This window comes from Furipterus horrens, unplaced genomic scaffold (genome assembly GCF_987537825.1).
Source record: "Furipterus horrens unplaced genomic scaffold, mFurHor1.1.pri manual_scaffold_6, whole genome shotgun sequence".
In the NCBI taxonomy this organism is placed as follows: domain Eukaryota; kingdom Metazoa; phylum Chordata; class Mammalia; order Chiroptera; family Furipteridae; genus Furipterus; species Furipterus horrens.
Genome location: NW_028327176.1, coordinates 165,284,894 through 165,304,377, shown reverse-complemented (window position 1 = coordinate 165,304,377; position 19,484 = coordinate 165,284,894). Strand labels below are relative to the sequence as shown.

Below are 19,484 nucleotides of genomic sequence, written 5' to 3'. Positions count from 1 at the left end.
AACAACATATTAAATGAACAGGCCGCTTTGTTCATTGTATCAGAAAAATAATGGAGGGTGATAAGAAAGAGTATCTTTTCACCAGAGAACTACCAGTGGCACAAAAAACAAAACCAAAATACAATTTCAACGTGGAAAATGGAAAAACAAAAATTAAAAAAAAGAGAGGGGCACTAAACCTGGTTCAAAAAAAAAGGTTAAAGGATTAATAAACACAGATTGATAGTTACAAAATAGTCATGGGAGTATAAAGTACAGCATACAGAATTTAAAAAAAAAAGTAGGAGGAGGCACCATACCTGTTGTAAATCCAGTGTAATGGTCACATAATGATATTCAATTCCATTCTTAATACTGGGACTCTGCCACCAAGTGTTCTTTCCATCAATAGCATTCGTAATCGGGTGTCTCTCTATTGAATCAGCAGTAGCATGTGAAAGGAGGAGAAAAGAGTACATAATAAATGTATAGATGTTACTTTTTAAAAAAGTAAAAACTAAGTTAAAACCATCAGCACGTGACTATCCAACATTAAAATAGTATAAAGAGAGAGTGATTCATATCTTCAAATGAATTCATTTCATGTCACCTTTCCCACAACACTCTAAAAGGTAGTGTGAAATGGCTAAAACAAGGTCCTGCTCAGCATTCTGGCCATCAACTAACATGGGCAAATTGAACAATAACTGCAGTAATTCAGTGTGAACAAATAATATTGAAATCAAATTGATGTGTAAATAATTCAAAGCATTCAAGGAAGCAAAATTTCTACTGTTGGAGGTGGCTCTAGTAGGCCATCAAATTTGTTAACAAAAACACAAATTCCTAAATGTGGTTTAAAGGTACTTAGAGATTTGTCCTACTGATAAATTCATTACCAAGACTTGGGCAATCCAATAGGGACCTGGTTTTAATATAAAGATCTGTCAAATCCATCTTATGGGGCTTTTGGTAGTTAGTTCTTAACTTGCCAACTTTCCATCACTATTTAACAATATAATATGATACCCCAAATCTCCCAGTCAGCATTTGCCTGTTCCCATAATCCCTAGCTCAATTGAGAAGTCTAGACACTAATGGCAAGAGGCCTATACATGAAACTCCATCCTGCCATCTAAACACGGATCTTTCCTTGCCTTACTCTGATATATGAGAATAGAAACTTTTGTGAGAATAAAAGAGTGACTAAGTATAGAAAATAAATAAAAGGTGTGGACAATTATTGTCCCCTTCCCCCACAGTCCTCTCTTATAGTCCCTGCAATCTTCACACCTCACATTCCACATCTCCATCCCAGCTCCACGCATTTCACAACAGCAGCCGCTATCCCTGGACTGCCAAAGCCCTCGTTCCATTTTGGTTCTCAGTCATTGGTCTTTGAAATCTGTGCTTCTCGTTTTCCATAAGTTCTGTTCCTTTTCTCCTCTTCTAAAGAGGCCCAGCTTGTGCACAGGTGAGAATGGAAGGAGTGGAAATTGTGGGATGTTCCTATTTCTAGCCCCAGTGCTGATTCAAAGGTAATTAACTTCCTGACTGCTCGCTTGGAAGTCAGCATATTTCCCCAAAGAAATGAACATGAAGTGGGAGTTAGCTTCCGCCTAGTCTTCCCTTCTTCACGGGTGAAGGATGCCTTGGTGTTTCAGTCTTGAGAACTTTTATAACATTAATTCTCTGGAAAGATGTTTCAAATGGATGGCCTAACAATAAACTTTCAGATCAGAACACTTTTTTTATTTTTATTTTTGTAAATTGAAGCAATACCAAAAAAAAAATGAACAAACCATACCACTATGAGGAACAACTATGGACTTTGGATGTGCCTACAGCAATCCAGCCAGGTATTCGAATGATAATAGTGATGAAAGAACACATGATTTGGGATATGAAAAGCTGGACAGTCCACCTCGTTCCACCATTTAGTACTTAACTGACCACCTAAACTCTGTGTGTCGTACCTGAAGTAGAGATAATAAAAGTCCACTCTCATCAGTGGTTCCCACATTCATAACTTTCAAGAAAGAATAAATTTTTAAAAAATGAGTTCAACTCTTTATTTCTCCAAGTAATAGTCACCTTCTATCTACTTTTACTATCACTTAAGATACCATAACTATTGTTTTATACAATGAAGACCATTTATAAGTTTTTTATAAAAACAATATCAAAATATAGAATAATTTTTAAGGTATTCCTTTTTTTCCATAAAAAAATTTGGATTTTTTTCTCATTTCCTCACTTCGCCATGAACTGGTAAAATGTCTTGAATGGGAGCTTTCAACTCACAGGGTTACCTGAGGAACATTACAGCTATTGATATTGTAACCATTATTATGCATATACATAAAATTAATTATATATTTGTTCAAAATGTATATTGCTTTGAATATTAATTGGAGACAAATTATATTCAACAAAAAAGTATGAACATAAAAATCAAGCAAAGTGAAGTCCTCATTGCAATAGTAGTGTAATAGTTATGTAAAATCATCTTCAAAGGAAAAATATTAAAAACTGAATATTCAATAAATATACAATTTTCAAATTGTGAACATTTTTATTACATATTAATTTATTGAAATAGTCTACTATAACCTCTCTTTGAGTTACTTATTATGGTAGTATGACTTATAGGACAGGACAAAAATTATAAATTTTATTGGTAAGTCATTTAATTCAACTAAACAGCTGTATGGACTTCGTTTTGCACCAAGTCTTGTCACATTAGCCATCCACATAACGAGGCATCCAATCTCATTAATGAAAAGTAAAATTGCTGAATATATTGAATAATTAACACAAGTTAACTTTTTCTATTGAAGCTAGGGGAGTGTCAGGTCTTTATAATGACAATAAATATGAGAAGAATAACCAAATATCAAATAAGTGCCCTTGGTGGTATAAGTGGGTGACAACATTGGCCCATTAGAAATCAGAATTCATAAATGAAATATTACTCATATTGCTTCTGAAAAGTAATAAATATCACAGCAAACATCCCCTCAAAGTCCTCTTAAATCTTCTTTACAGATTGTGGGTTTAATATGTGATAAAAAACACATACATCATAAAACCACATATCAAATCAAATTCATGGCTCTGTAAAAGGAGCTAATTGGAAATGTTGGTATCTGCTATACCTTAGGTCAAATTGATATGAGAATTATTTACAAAAAGGAAGACTGGGAGATGAATTAATTAACCATAATCCCCATTATGAAAGTTTAATCATAATTAATTTGCAGAAACTGATTAATTGGTGGCATAGTTCCATTATCTACAAGATAGAAACATAACTTTCTTAACAGGAATAGCTATGTACATCAATCCAAAGCTAACTGCCTCTCAAATTTGGTGAGAAAATTATTTATAAAGTAAATCTTTCCAACTGCTAGTTTTTAATTGGGAAACACAATCTATTAACACTTGAAAGTTCAAGTTTCCTTTTCTCTGTATTGGTAGCAAAGTATAGGCTTTCCAGATTTATTGTAGCCGCTCACTGAATTTGTGGAATTTTATCACTTTTTGCTCCAACTTTTCCTAGAAAAATATTCATGTGGGCTATTCCTAGATTTTTATTCTTGGGGAGTATTATGCTTTCTAAATGTCTAGTTCTAAAATGGGACTTTAAAATGTAATGAAACTGGTAATTTAAAATTAATCACACAAAGTAAATCTAGGCTGTGATAAGTTTGAAGAACACTACAAATAAATTAAAATGGGAATTACAAAACATATCTCATATGTACCTACTTTACTGAAAAAATTTGCTTTTTTGTCCCAATGTGAAAATATGTGGTAAGATTGCCTGAATATGGATGTCCTCCACTGAGAAAAAGAGACCCTGAATATAGAACTCTAAAGAGTGGAGTAAAAGCCACTCTTAGACCCAATTTAGCGGATGCATCTCATCCATTTTTCCAACCTACAGTATCCACTCAATTTTTTTCCAGCCCCATATTTGCACCTTATGCCTAACCTGTCTCTTATGCCTGGTGACAGTTTCTTCTTTTTCTGAAATGCCTTCCCCTCTTATCTTGAGTAATTTAGCTTTTTAGTGCTCTTCTAAGACTAATCACTTTCTTGGAACGTTATCTTGTTCCTTCAGTTCCCACGGATGCTTTACTTCTCAGAAATCCATATCATTCATTTTCAGTATGTGTTTAATTGCCTTCTATATTCAAGCCTTATTTATCCAAACATTATACTTGTAGGGAGGAACTAAAAATACAAGTTGGGGCAAAAGTAGGTGTATAGTTATTTGTATGAAAAGTAATACAATAATTAATAAATAATAATACAAGAATAAACTTTCCCATACAACTGTAAACATATTTTTGTCACACCCTTTATATGGATTTATATTTAATTACATACATATATACACATATGTATACAGGTGTACATACACCTGTATACAGGTGTGCATGTATATATGTAACTACACAGGTAGACACAGACACACATTTTTTACTTAAACTCTCCCTCTCTGCCTAGTCTACCCTAAGCACACATCTATACAGTCTCAAGACCATCCCATCACCACCCGAAAACATTTCCATGCCTCCAGGCTTCCTCATATTCTTTATGAAGTCATCAAGGCCACAAGTTCCTGAACCAATGGCAGTTTCTCCCCACCTGCATCATTTCCCTAATGAATCTAAAGCTCATAGGCCATCAGTTGAATTATTTTTTGGCCCTTACTTCAATTTTCTTGCTTTTGATGTTTTTCCAGGACTCAGTTTCGACCCTTTGTTCTTACCACATTATATAAGAATAGCAGACAGATGGGATATGTTCCAGCACACCTCACTCATTTGCCCATACCGTGCCAATCTACACCACAGAAAATAACCAGTCATTAAAAGGCAAGGAAGGTTCTGGTGGTTGCCATCTTCGGTTTCTTCAATATTTTCTTTTTTTTTTTTTGGTAACATTCTGTCACATATAAGACTAGCAATTTTAATGACAAAAATCCCAATTGTCCAAACATATTGTTTTCAGCATCTCTAAATTAGATAACACAGAGGGGACTATGCATTCTCCTTTGAACCAGCTGCAAGAAAGAATGCACAATGCCTCCCAACTTTCTTTTGATATAAAAATTTAAATTGTGAAAATTTTTTTGTTTTATGTTTTACAACCTAAAATGAAAATAGGAGGAACACTAAGCAAACTTAAAAGTAATGTAACTGTGAAGTTTAATCCCATTACCACTCACCTCATTGACATTATTCACTTTATTAACCTCCCCAATATATCTATTTGATGATTTCCTAATGCATATTTCTGAATCAACCTCCATCTCACACCATTCTCCCCTTCCCCATAGAAATGTTTTACTGGTTAAGCTAAATTACTTTTATTTCTCTGAATATATCATGCTGTTTCATACCTTCAAGATTTTTGAGTGCTTTTTCTTTTATGATCTTTTTCTCCTTTTCATTTTACTCAGCGTTAGTTTTTCAGTACACAGGCTGCTTTCTCCCAAGAACCTCTAGATGTTCCCTTAGCAGTCAACTTACTTCTCTGTTTCCCCTAGTTTCTCCTGTAAGTCCCTTCAGTCAAGGGCTATGTATGACTTAACATGAATGCATTGTTAGTGGCAGGTGTTCAAGTGCTTGCTAAATAAATACAACTCTTCTGCTAGTGTAAAGACTTTCATTACCTGGTTCCTGTCCCTGCATCAGACTCATCTCTACCCTCTGTCCTGTAACAATCTCAGTTCTAGCCATTCCTAACTACTTGTAGGTATACAGTCTTACTCTAGTTTCTTTTCCTGGCATTCCTTCTTTTCTTCTCTCTCTCTCTCCTCTTTACTTCCTCAGGCCAAACTTGACCTTGGATCTCAGCTTAGATATCACTTTGTCTGGTAAGCCTTCATTTATACCAAGATTGAATTTGTGACTGTCCTTTTCTCCCTATGCTCATTCTTTCTTTTGTACTTACCACACAATCCAGCAATTGCCTGCTTTTTGCCCATTTCTTCATTAGTTGAAGCCAGGGACCACACCTTATTCCTGTTGGATCCCCAGCACAGTACCTGGTACATAAGTGACCAATGAATGACTAAAGCCTAAATCAACAACCACATCCCCAGATACTGTTTGGAGATAGCAAACCTAATGACTGCCATGGGTCTTCAGCTAGAAAACTCTGCTCAAGCAATGTACCTGGTTCAGATAAGGAAACCTAAGGTCTGTCAAGTGATGGAGAAAGGCTGTGAAAAAGCTCACAGTAGAAAAGAAGTCCTAGGAATTTGGGGGATCACAAGCCCCTGACTTTTCATGCAACTTTTCCTCAAAATCTCTCTACTATAGATCCTGCCCATTGCCAAAAACAAAAACAAACAAACAAAAACATATTAAAATACATACGATATGGATTGCTGCTGTTTTGATAGCAAATTCGACATTGGGGGTTCCTCACAGGCTGCCCAGGCACATGCTCTACCAATTTGCAATACATTTCAGGTCGTTTTTCTCCGCATGTTGCATTTGTAGTGATGAGAGCATTAGAAGCAAGATTCAAGACAGCAGGGAATAAACCTGAAAAATGTGAACAAATGAAGGTGTGTGGATCAGAATAATGTGCTATGATTTTGCTGCATTTTAAAATGAAGGTAAGATCATTTTCAGAGCACTAAATTAACCAAAATAAAATAATCAGTGATAAATATCTGACTTTAAGTACAATACATACATAGCATGCATTATCAAAACAATCCTTTTATTTTTATATCTTTAATATGAAGTTTAAAACAATCTTCTTAATTCATTAACCTTTAATTCTTAATTAGAAAGTACTGTTCCTAACAGACACTCTTTAATAATCATTAATTCATGTTATTGGCAAAAATCTTTTTTATCTTCCATCCCTCATTTCAGCTATTACATGGTACAGTGCTTTTCAACCAGTGCACCACATGAATTTTTACTTTATTTTTTTGTTTGCTATTTATTTTTTCATTGTTGTTCTATTACAGTTGTCCCAATTTTTCCCCTGTTGTTCCCTACTGCCCCACCCATCCCCCAAGAATTTTTAAAACATGCAATACCTGACTATTTAGGCAAGGGCATGACCCCTTTTCTCTTAGATTGTCAAATAAGAAAAGATGACAACAGTGAACACAATAGCTATCCAGTGGGAATACCCTGCCTTGAACCACAAACATCTAGGTCATATAATAGAGTTGCATCTCATTAGTTAAGTCACATAATAAGATTGCATTTGATTGTTTAATTCTTTTTTATTTTTATTTTAAATAATTTATTTATTTATTTGTTTATTTATTTATTTTTAGAGAGAGGGGAAAGGAGAAAGAGAGGGAGAGAAACATCACTGTGTGGTTGCCTCTCACTCGCACCCCCAACTGGGGATCTGACGTGCAACCTAGTCATGTGCCCTGACTGGGAATTGAACCAGATTGTTAATTCTTAGTATCAGAAATTCTTATATATAAGTGTAAACACCTGATATTTCAAAAGTCACCTTGGGGCAAAAGAGTAGGTAATTACTATTATTACCCTTTTTCACAAATCAATAAAAATTATACCTACTATTGACAGATCAGCAAAAAACAATATATTTTTTGGTGTGCTGCAGAATTTTGGTAGTTTATGTGTGCCATGCGATGCAAAGGGTTGAAAATCACTGACCTAGCAGTAAACCATAATCTTATGTAAATATTTTGTACAATTATGCATCTATGGTTTTCATGGTCATTTTTATGCTCCAGTTAACATTTAATGCTATGGTAACTCCTTTATATCCAGACTGGGGAAGATTGAAAATGCTGAAAATTTTGGAAAACCATTCTTTACTGCCTTCTGTGTTACACAGCCATATTATACATGGTAGTAGTCCATGACCACACACCAGAAACTATCCGTTAGATAAAATAAGTGTGTGGCTTCCCTAGAAACAATCTTAGAGGCCCACTTCAGTGCAGGGCTGGGCAGCCTTTCATTCCATATGAGAAGCCGACTCAATCTCTTTACTTTCTGTATCTGTCAATTCTACTTCATACATGTCTAGTATTTGCATTTGATTGACCTCTTTTCAATGATAATATTAAAAAGTCACTTGTCACAAATAATATTTTAACTGAAAGACTCATCTTGGAGTATTTGAGATCACGGATAATTTGACTAAAGTTATGTAAGGAACATGCTAACCATCTAGGAGGTCTCTGTTCTAGACACGTGCCAAGTAGGTCTATATTAATTCAACCTCTATATGTATATACAGAGAGAGATGGAAGTGGATATAGATAAAGACACATATAGATTATACACAGAGTATACATAATGGTTCACATATGTATCAACACAAATCTCTGCCTATTTTTCACTGTTAGTGATTTATGTTAGTGAGATTTATTCTAAGTTTTAAAATTTTAATTTATAGTGTAAAAAGAAATAAGTAGTAAGAAGGAAAATATATGCTGGGAATCCTGTTTTTAAAAGGTCAGAACTTTACCTCCCATCTTGCTGCCCCTGCAGAATCAGTGTAGGTAGTTAAACCCCTTTTACCTGCTTCAAACAAAAGAAACTTTCTTATACAAACATTGTTTCAGGCAGGAGCTAACATCGCTAAAACGGTACCAGGACACTGTTAGTTTTGCTCTATGATATTTGTCTCCTCCCTCATCTTTGACTAGTCCTGACCATGACCCTGACATGGGGTTCTGTTTTATAGGTATGAGTAAGAATCTGCATGCCTGTTTTGGGGTAGCCCTGTGGAACCTAATTTGAAATGGCTAGACCTATACTTTCCTAGATCTGAGCTATCATTAAAGGGGTCTAAAAGGGAGAAATGGCTGGTGAAAATGAACTTACTGCATATAGTATATTCTGCAAATATAGAAGTGAATGACATTCCAATCACTCCCCCAAAATTAAATAAATAAAATATGGGCAAAATGACATAGTTATAAAAGAATTACAGGTATAGAGTTATTCACTCTAAAACATTTTCATATTTATTAAATAATATAGTATAACCTCCCAGTAACCCCACTGGATAGGTTTTATTAGCCCCATCTTACAAATGAAGAAAGTGCAGCTCAGAGAAGATAAACAATATGCACAAAATTATAAATTAGTAAGATTAATAACTAAAATTTGAAATCAGCTAATTAACTCAGATTTATTCTTTTGGGGAATGAAGAGGAACCAAAACTCAATCCTCAGCAAAGCTTATCAATTTACATATTTAATAAAAGAAATACTCAGTCCCCATTCTTTGTTGCTTTATTGAGTTTTTTATTTATAAAATAAAACATTACTGGTATTTACATTTACTATTTCTTGGTTCTTTCCATTGATTTGTTTCTGTTACACTTATTGATCATGTACTCAAAATTAACCCTTGCACAATTTAATTGCCTTGGTTAGTGGTCTGAGCACATTTGCATTTTGAAATTTTATCAGCTATTTTGCTGTTTATTTTGAAAAATCAGTAAAGTGTATTGGTCAGCAAAGGTCCCCAATTAGTTGCTAATGATCAACTTGAATAGTTAGTCAATATCTGAGTTTATATTGAATTTCAGCAGGTTTATTATAGATTACAGACCATTTTCATTATATGTTAGCTCTATTAGGCTGTACCTATTTATTCCCATCCAAAAGCAGTAGAGAAATTATTTTTTGCCATATTCAATATGGGTTACTTGGTAAGGATTATATAAACATTGCAAGTGTGAATGAACTACAAATAGCTGGTGAACCTTTATAGAGTACTGACTTAAGAGCCTCTTAATTCAACTTGAGGTCATGTAATGTTAGTGACATAAAAGCAGTCATCATTATCCATACAATTATAATTGACTTTTTTTCTTGAATAGTAGATAGACTAAAAAAATTGTTGTATTTGTGGCTTAAAAAACAAAATCAGAACAAAACATAGATAATATTTATTTTCCATATATTATATATTCTTATTAAAGATTAAAATATGTATATTATGAAGATAATACAATATGTTATGTAATATATACATTTAGTAAATAGATTATCTAGAAAGGGTTAAGTCTACATCATATGAAAAATAAAAATTTTGCTACAATATGGCAAATATTTAGAAAAGTGACTAAATTTATAATGGGTTTATTTGGATGTTTTTATTCTGTATGTTTGCTCAAATACTATAGTAAGTTCATACAAGTTTTTGTAATTTCAATGATCTGCATTCTCAAAACCCCACATTCTGGAAATGACAGAAGCATTTTTAAACCTTCATATGAAGGTTCTACTTTTAGTAATGTGCAGTAGCTTCCATTGGACCAAATCTCACACAGAAAACAGCTATAAAATATAAACAAAATATATTTTTTAAAAACCCCAGATACCTGAAGACATTGGAGACCAAACCCAAAGCAGGCAATCCAGGAGGGGTGTGGATGCTGAGAAGAAGGAAGATACTGGAAGTACTCTGCCAACTGCACAAGGCAAGGTGGCTAAAACTCAAATAGAAACTCCAAGTTTTACTGTCTCTTTCCAAACTGTCTTAAAGAAGCAGAGGAAAGAACTAAGAGCAACCACAGTTGCTGAGAAGTGGAAACAATATTGGGAGGAACAAAGCCACAGAAATGGAGTTTCAATATATGTGTATAAACTTTCCCTAAATTCCTCACAGATGCCAGACATGCATATGCCCTAGGCAGACTCAAAGTCCCCACTTAGTGCTAAAACAGAGATCACAGTTGTATACCACAGGAAAGACAAGAGGTTGGAGTTGCAGTCCAGATCATTCAACCAACTGATATAACACAAAAATGAAAGATGGATAATTATTCTTCAGAGGGACATACAGAATCCCTCATTTTTATAATGTATCTTTCACAACAACCAGAATTCAATATAAAAAAAAAAAAAACACTAGACATACAAAGAAACAGTAAAATATCACCCATATTTAGGAGAGAAGCAGTGAATGGGGACCAACAATTATGACACCCAGCTTTTGGAACAAGCACAGAAATATTCTTAAGTTTTTATAACTATGATCAACAGCAACTCAAAACATGTTTACACAAAAAAAAATTGGAAATCTCAGAAAAGGAATAGAAACTACAAAAAAAAATGCCAAATATAAACTAAAAAAAAATGCATCATCTAGAAAAAGAAAAAAATCACTACAAGTGTTTAATAGAAAATTGGAGATAAAAGAAGAAAGTGTAAGTAACCTGCAATATAACTCAATAGACTTATCTCCTAAGTTCTCTAAATGCATATCAATGTTTAAAGAAAAACTATAACATTGTTTTGGGGAGTTTAATGTATGTTGACTTAATATAAATGATGATTATGTCAAAGGAACAGAGGGTGGATGGATCATGGATATTTTTTCTGTATATTTACAAGGGTCTTTTGCTTTAGGTTAAGGGTGCAATATTAAAAAGATTGACAACACCAAATGTTTAAACATTTGTGGATCAACTAGAACTCTACTCCATTGTTATTAGTCATGTAAAATAATACAACCACTTTAGAAAACAGACATTTAAGATAAATTTAAACCTAGAACTACCTCAGGACAGCAAAATTCCATTCTTGGTTAGTATTCAATAGAAATAGCAGTACGTGTCCTTGAAGAGACCTATACAAGAATGTTCACAGAAACTTTTCTCATAATAGTCAAATATGGAAGTAGTCCGTGTTTCCATCAATGGAAGGACAAATACAGAACCTCTCATGTAGTCATATGATGGAATACTATCCCACACTAAGATAAGTGAAACTACTGAAACATGCAAAAACAAGATGACTCCTAAAATTATGATGCCAAATAATAGAAGTTTTACCAAAAAAAAAAAAGAAAGAGTGCATACTCTACTATTCATTTATGTGACCTTTTAGAATAGGCAAACCTAATCCACTGGGAAAATAACAGAAAAAAAAGGTTGACTTTAGGTGTAGAGACTTATTAGGAAGAGGCATGAAGTTTGCCATGGATCAAAGTTTATGATAGGTTTATGGATAATTATGTACAAAATAGATAGATGTATGACAAAAAAATATAGCAAGATGTTAATTTTTAAATCTAGAGATGAAGTCGTCGGCAGCCGTCCGTCTCGAGAGACGATGGTGTAGCTTCTTAAGAGTCTATCTGCACCGCCGAGAATGGCTGTGCAGTCCGACTCGGGAGTGACATGGTATCTGTCTCCTCCTGTGTTAAATTGACATCTTGCGATGACGCTGGAGTGTCCTCTCCAGTGAAGCTGAAGCTACAGAGCCTGGGCAGGGTGATATGGAGGGTCTGCTGTTGCCCATGCAGCAGACCCCCCTCTCTTCGCAGCTGAAGGGTCCAAGGGAAAGACGGAGTCAATACAGCTTGGCTTCAGGTGCGCTGCAGGAGTTGCCGGTGTTGACTACAACGTCAAACCGCCTTAGGGACTCCGGCTCCGGATTTTCTGTCGGGGTTTACTCCCTTAGCCTTGCCCCTGAAGAGGTATGCCGCAAGGCAGCGGAGGTTTTTTGGAGTCAGAGTTTTCCTTCTCTGATGTGCCCTGACTGGAAGATCGAACCAGCGACACTTAGCTCGCAGGCCGACTCTCAATCCACTGAGCCAAACCAGCCAGGGACTAGAGATGAAGTATATAGGTGTTTATTATATGATTCCTTCAACTTCCTTTATGCAGGAAAATTTCCTTAATAAAAGTTGGAAGAGAAACTATAGTAATATGATGCATATATAAGAATATATCTGTGTATATAACCATATATGCATATATGTGTATATACACACATGTGCACATATAGATGTATATGTATATGATTATCTCATTCTTTGGACTTTATAAATTGTCAATATCAGTAACAATAAAATATTCAATTCATATTCTTAAATCAAAGGTGAAAAAAGTTATTGGATACTACAAAAGTAAACTTTCAGTCCCATTCAGAATCAGATGAACCAAGTAAAATTAAGCACTGGGTTAGCAAAATAGCCAAAAGTCTCTTTAAGACACCTGCAGGCCAGAAATCAGCAGGTGGTTCTATTTTCCTTGTACAGCTTTCTAGTTCTTCAACCTTTTATTTAACAAAAATGACAAACTTTGACTTAGAGTCATATATAATACAATATTGTTATCTTTTGAAGAACTACAATTGAGTCAGAGAAATGCATCCAACATATGAGTAAGTATCTGCTGTGTGGCACAATTCAGAATGATTCCCTAGGCTTTAGGCAATGTTTCTCTAGGTAGTGAACTGGAAGTTTGTTTTCTGGTAGCAAAAAAAAAGAAATAAAGTTCAATTTTACGAATAAGTAAAATAATTTCCAGAACCTAAATGGCACAGCTAGTTTTCAAACACCATTACTATAATTCTAAATAAAATAAAATTAATTTTAATATTAAATTTCCATCCTACCCACCCTACTCTAAATGAAACTCTTTTTACCTCAAAAATCATTCCTGAGTCTTATGGCATCTAGTGTCCCTTTTCACTTACATATTCATACTTACAGGACAAGGTCCATCAGAGTTTTACCAGTCCTATAACTTATTTATAGATTTCTTCATCGTAAGAAAGCACTCCTTCAATATTTTTAATGTAATTAAAGCCTTAATTTCCTCTGACAATGACACATTTTTAGCTTTCCTCAGTGGATCCTAGAATCACTGGGAGAGGGGAAGTAATTTTCTGGCTTCCACTACTACAAACAAATCAGTTCCTCTTGTGAACAGTAACTTCTTTAAAAGTCCAAAGCATCCACCCTTCACATCTCCATTATTGACTGGCTGCATGAAGACCAACTACAAAAACACTGGTTACTAATTTCAGTAAAGACAGCAGCATAGGTAAACATGGCTTGCCTCCTCACACAACCACGTCAAAATTACAACTAAATCACAAAACAACCAGCACTCAGAACCATCAGAAGTCAATTAGAATGGAAGTCCAACAACCAAAGAATTAAAACCACATCCATTCAGACTGGTAGGAGGGGTGGAGATGTGGTTCCACATCCATGTATGGTGGATAAAAATTCAGAAGGGATATCTTAAGAGTAATGAGTCCCAGCCCCACACCAGGCACCCCAACCCAGGGTTTCATTGCCAGGAAGATTAAGTCGCCATAATTTCTGGCTGCAAAAGCCAGCAGGGATTGATTCTGTGGAAGAAACTTCTGGAGACCAAGCAGTTCCCCTTAAAAAACACACATATGGACTTACTAAGACTCACTCCCCTGAACTCTAGCACCAGTGTGGTGTATCAGCTTGAAAGGCATCAGTGGCATACAAGGAGAAACTAAAATGTCTGGCATCAAGGTGGGAGCTAGGGGACAGCTTTCTTACAGACAGAAAGGTGGGTAGAAGCACTTCCCCTTTCCTGAGCCTTCCCCCTACAGAGCCACAGAGCTGGGAGGCAAGTGCCTTATCAGAGACTCCATCAATCTGGCTAACACTGTTTACCCTGCCCTAGAGACCCCAGGAGACTCCATCCCACTGAAATCATGAGGTCACCCAAAATGTCAGCTGTGACTTTTCCATATAAATGCTTGGTCTTGCCTCATGCTTCACAACTTACTAATTCCTCTCGAATTAGCAACAGCCATCCTCAATAAGACCCCAACACCTGTACCTCTTGCTAAGTTGTCCCAGTCATGGCACGAGAGGCAGCCAACCTAAATTCACAGCTTGGCTTTTCCTCAGAATCTCCAAGCCCAGCACAAGTAGTAGCTATCTCAGATTGCTTTACAGCTCATGCAGGGTGGCCACAGGTGAGAGCTACCCTTGGCCTGTACCAATGGGGAAACCCGAAACCTGCACACCCAGTGGTCAGCCAAAGACCATGGCAGAGCATGTCCCTGCACAGATGATCCTCCATGGAGGGCAGAGGTTGGTGGTCAGATGTCACAGTCACTCTTTGCAGCTGATTGGTCTCGGTAACTCCCTCCCATTGACCTGCCAACAGAGATCAAGACTCGACTACAAGAGGAGGGTGTACTTAGCCCACACAGAGGATGCACCTTGAGTACCCAGCTTGGGTGATAGGGGAGGCTGTACAGGACCCTACATGACACCTACTACATTAGGTCATGCTACTAAGATGGGAAGTCATAACAACTCTACCTAATACATAGAAACACACCCAGGGAGGCTGCCAAAATGAGGAGACAAAGGAACATGGCCCAGATAAAATAACAGATCAAAACTCTAGAAAAAGAACTAAACAAAGTGAGATAAGCAATCTATCAGATGCAGATTCAAAACACTTGTTATAAGGATGCTCAAGAAACTTAGTGAGAACCTTAACTGCATAAAAAAATATCCAGTCAGAAATAAAGGATACACTAATTGAAATAAAGAACACTTTACAGAGAAACAATAGTAGAGTGGATGAAGCCGAGAATCAAATCAATGATTTGGAACATTGAAAACAACAATCACAACAACAAGAAGAAAAAAAGAATCCAAAAAAGTGAGGATAGTATAAGCATCCTCTGAGACAACTTCAAGTACTCCGACATCACATTATAGGGGACCAGAAGAGGAAGAGGAGCAAGAAATTAGAAATCTCTCTGAAAAAATAATGAAGGAAAACTTCCCTAATTTGGCAAAGGAAATAGACATGCAAGTCCGGGAAGCACAGAAAGTTCCAAACAAGATGAATGCAAAGAGGCCTGCTCTAAGACACATCTTAATTAAAATTCCAAAGGTTAAAAATAAAGACAAAATCTTAAAATCAGCAAGAGAAAATTAGTTAGTTATCTACAGGGGAGTTCCCATAAGACTGTCAGCGATTTCTCAAAAGAAACTTTGCAGGCTAAAAGGGACTGGCAAGAAATATTTAAACTCGTGAAAAGCAGGGACCTACAGCCAAGATTGCTCTACCCAGCAAAGATATCATTTAGAATCAAAGGGCCGATAAAGAACCTCCCAGACAAGAAAAAACTCATGAAGTTAATCATCAGTAAACCATTATTATATGAAATGTTTAAGGGACTTATATAAGAAAAAGAAGATCAAAACTATCAACAATAAAATCACAAAAAATACATATCTATTAACAATTGAATCCAAAAAACAAACTAAGCAAACAAGAAGATCAGAGAGAATCATGGGTATATGGGTATAGAGAACATTTTGATAGTTGCCAGATGGGGGAGGGGTGTGGAGGTGTAGGGGAATGGGTGAAGAGGTGAGAAGATTAATGAATACAAATAGGTAGTTGCATAGCCATGGGGATGCAAAGTAAATAGGAAATGGAGTAGCCAAAGAACATATGCATGAACCATGGACATGAACACTGGTGGGGAAATTGCCTGAGGGAGTGGGGGGTGCTGGGTGGAGGGCTGAGGCTGGTCTGCCTGTGTCTGGGCGCCAGATGAGGCCCCCCACATCCGAGCGCCAGATGAGGCTCCACGTTGGGTACCAAATGAGGCTGGTCTGCCCATGTTTGTGCACCAGATGTGGTTTCGGTAATTGTAACCCCAGCCATGGTGGTGAAAGCACCAAATCTTAGCCACTGGACCACCAGGGAGTGCTTCCCCACAGAAGGGGGCTTAGAGGGAAAAATTGGGACAACTGTAATAGCATAATCAATAAAATATAATTTAAAAATACTAGTACTGATTCACAGACATCTTTATCCCCAAATTTCTGACATTCTTATTAAATGGGTGAATATAAACCAGCCTTAATAAATGTTATTCCACAAAAATCAGAAAATGATAAAAGGTACTTTGAGGACAACTATGACATACTTTTCACCATTCTATGATTTCTGCTTCCAAGCTTTGTCTCTAGATTAGCATTATCTATCTATGTATCTATGTTTTTTATCTATCCATCATCTATACTTTCGTATAAGGATGTCCTATCCTACCTTACATCCACTACAAAGGCATCCTAACTAGTCTTCCCTGAATGACTCCAATTCTGTACATCTTTCACACTGCCATAGAAATCAGGTTTCTAAAAGTTAAGTTTGATCATGTCCCTTTTTTATTTAAACACCTCTGTGCATTATCTGTTGCCTATAGTATAACAGCCAACCTCCTGGCCCCAATCTACTTCTCCAAACTCACCCAACCTCCTTCATGCCTTCCTACACATCCGGTGTAGTGGCATCTTACTGTCTACAAATATACCAGGTGTTTTGAAAATTCTTCATCATAACATTATCTTGCCCATTCTACAGAATGTTTTCTTCTTTCCCTCTTCTTAAACATGGTCATCTACTCAATTTTCATGAACCAGCTCAAATTTCCTCTGCTCTATGAAACTGTCCCCTGACCTTGCCACATAGAATCTGTTGTTTCCTTCATGATGTCTATGTGATACTTAGCTGATATTTCATTATAACCCTCATCACACTGAAACTTTAGTATCTTTTATAATATATATCTAGTCTATAACATTACTAAGTTTAGAATAACACTAGTTAATATATAATAGCACTCAAATTTAAAGTTATTAAATAATAGTAACTAAATGCACTTGTGTAATCTTTCTGGAGAGAGATCTGGCAAACCAAAGCCATTAAACTAATCAGACTTGATTTAGTGGAAATGTAGAGCTCTGTTTTGATACTCTAGCTCAATGAAATAACTTTTTAAAAACTAAGCTATCTGAAAAACATAGTAGACCCTTATGACTTCTGGGCTGTCCAGACATCCAGCCTTCATTTCTATTATTGGGTGGGTGGCCTTGTATATAGTACTGAGGGTATTCAGTACCCTACCTCCTACCAAGGAAGTGGAATTAAGGAGATCTTTATTCTCCACTCCCTTTTGCAGTTTGAGCATGGCACGTGACTTTGTTCTAAGGCTCTGAATGTTGAATACTTGAAGTACAAGATTGGGGAGATAAGAAAAATAAGATCACAATAGTGAAAGAGATGACACTACCAGTAGGGTGGGAGAGGAAGAATTGACAGCAATGTCTGCAAAGGAACCAAGGCTAGATTATTCAGGCAATGAAACCTAGAAATGACTCAACATCTGGAATCTCCTGAGCCTGGTTTTTGCATCCTTCCAATGATTCTGCAAGTTATACTCTATGTTTCAAATACATTTTTGCTATTGGTGACTTTTGTTGTTTGGCATCAAATAGCGAAATGGATATAGATATCATAGATTGTAATTACACATACCCATATAGACTCACACACACACAGATCTACATAGCGAAGACAGGAAGATTGAGAGAGTAACTTTATTGTATCTACAAAATGGGTAAATATGTATACAGTGCTTCATTTAAACATCTTTATGGTAAAATGTGAAGGAACAATAGCAGTGACAATCATCACAGCGACTTACAGGTACGCTATATACAATGATTACGATCAGAAGTGGCCATGGTGCCACTTTAAAAATTCTGTTTTCTTCTAGTAAAAGTTTTCCTCTAGTTGTGTTTTTTTCTATTGTTCTCTGTTTTTATTAACTTTAACTGTGAATCATCATTTAAAATGACCACAATCTAACTAATATCTTTAAAAAAATCTTCTCAATAGAGTCTGGCAAAAGAATTTATAAATATATTTTCTTGTTTTCATCAGTTTAAATATTAAACTAAGTGAATATTGTGGATATCTGTCTTCATTGCCTGTGCCTAATGTATTATAATATTTTTATTCATAGTCAGAGATGATATATATGTTTATATATTAATATGCACAATATATGTATTTTAATTTCACAAATAATGTTTCTTATTAACATCTATTCATCCAGCTTGCAAAGACCCTCATTAATAGAATTGATAACAGATGGTACTGAAGACTTGCTATGGAAAAGTCATCAGTCAATAGAACAATTCTCTTCAATATTTTCGATTTTAATAATTTTTTAAAATCATAATGTATTGTTCTTAACAATACATTACACTTCTTCCTTGCTCTCTTTTCTCTCCCTCTATCTCCTTCTGTCATGCTAGTCTTAGTACACAATATTTCTTCTGCTTGTACATGCCAAGCAGCTATCGCCTCTCAAAAGGGTAAGAGTAAACTATCTGTTTGAATCTTTCTGACTTTCCATTTCAATTTTCTCTGTCCATGGAGCATTTTTTTAAAAATAATATTCATGCAAGCAAACAGAGCTGTTTGCAAGTACTTTGATATTTGAAAGACAAAAGAGAACCTGCCAATTTAAAATGTTCTGAAACATGTCAAGGAAGAAAAGGAAAAATTCTGCTGAAATCCTGAGCCATGGGGATGTGTATAAAACAAAAACAGGACAAAACAGAATGTTGTTGAAAAGAATAATTTCCAGCTGTGCACTGCAGGAAGTAACTCGGTGCTCTTGATCCAGTATGCAGATAAAGAGTTTTATAGAACTAGAAAATCAGTCCAATTTGAACTAATATCTGTCCAGATACAACAATGATTGTAAGATGGAAAAAAATAATGTTGAATCCAGTTGTTCAGAAGAAAAGAAAATGGAGCACACATATTCTGGTCCTAACTCACGTTTATAGGACTTTCAACTGTTGCTTACTTAGTTCTGTCCTTTTAGTTTCCAAAATGAGATTAG

General features: G+C 35.7%; 1 protein-coding gene across 1 annotated transcript in view; it reads right to left on the bottom strand.

Annotated features, from left to right (window-relative positions):
- LAMA2 (laminin subunit alpha 2) overlaps window positions 1–19,484 on the bottom strand; it is a 521,547-nt gene that overhangs the window by 386,540 nt on the left and 115,523 nt on the right. The window contains exons 2-3 of the mRNA XM_090279831.1: window positions 6,375–6,545; window positions 300–412 (exon numbers count right to left, since the gene is read on the bottom strand). Coding sequence (XP_090135957.1) covers window positions 300–412; window positions 6,375–6,545 — 284 coding nt within the window. The remainder of the gene's footprint in view (window positions 1–299; window positions 413–6,374; window positions 6,546–19,484) is intronic.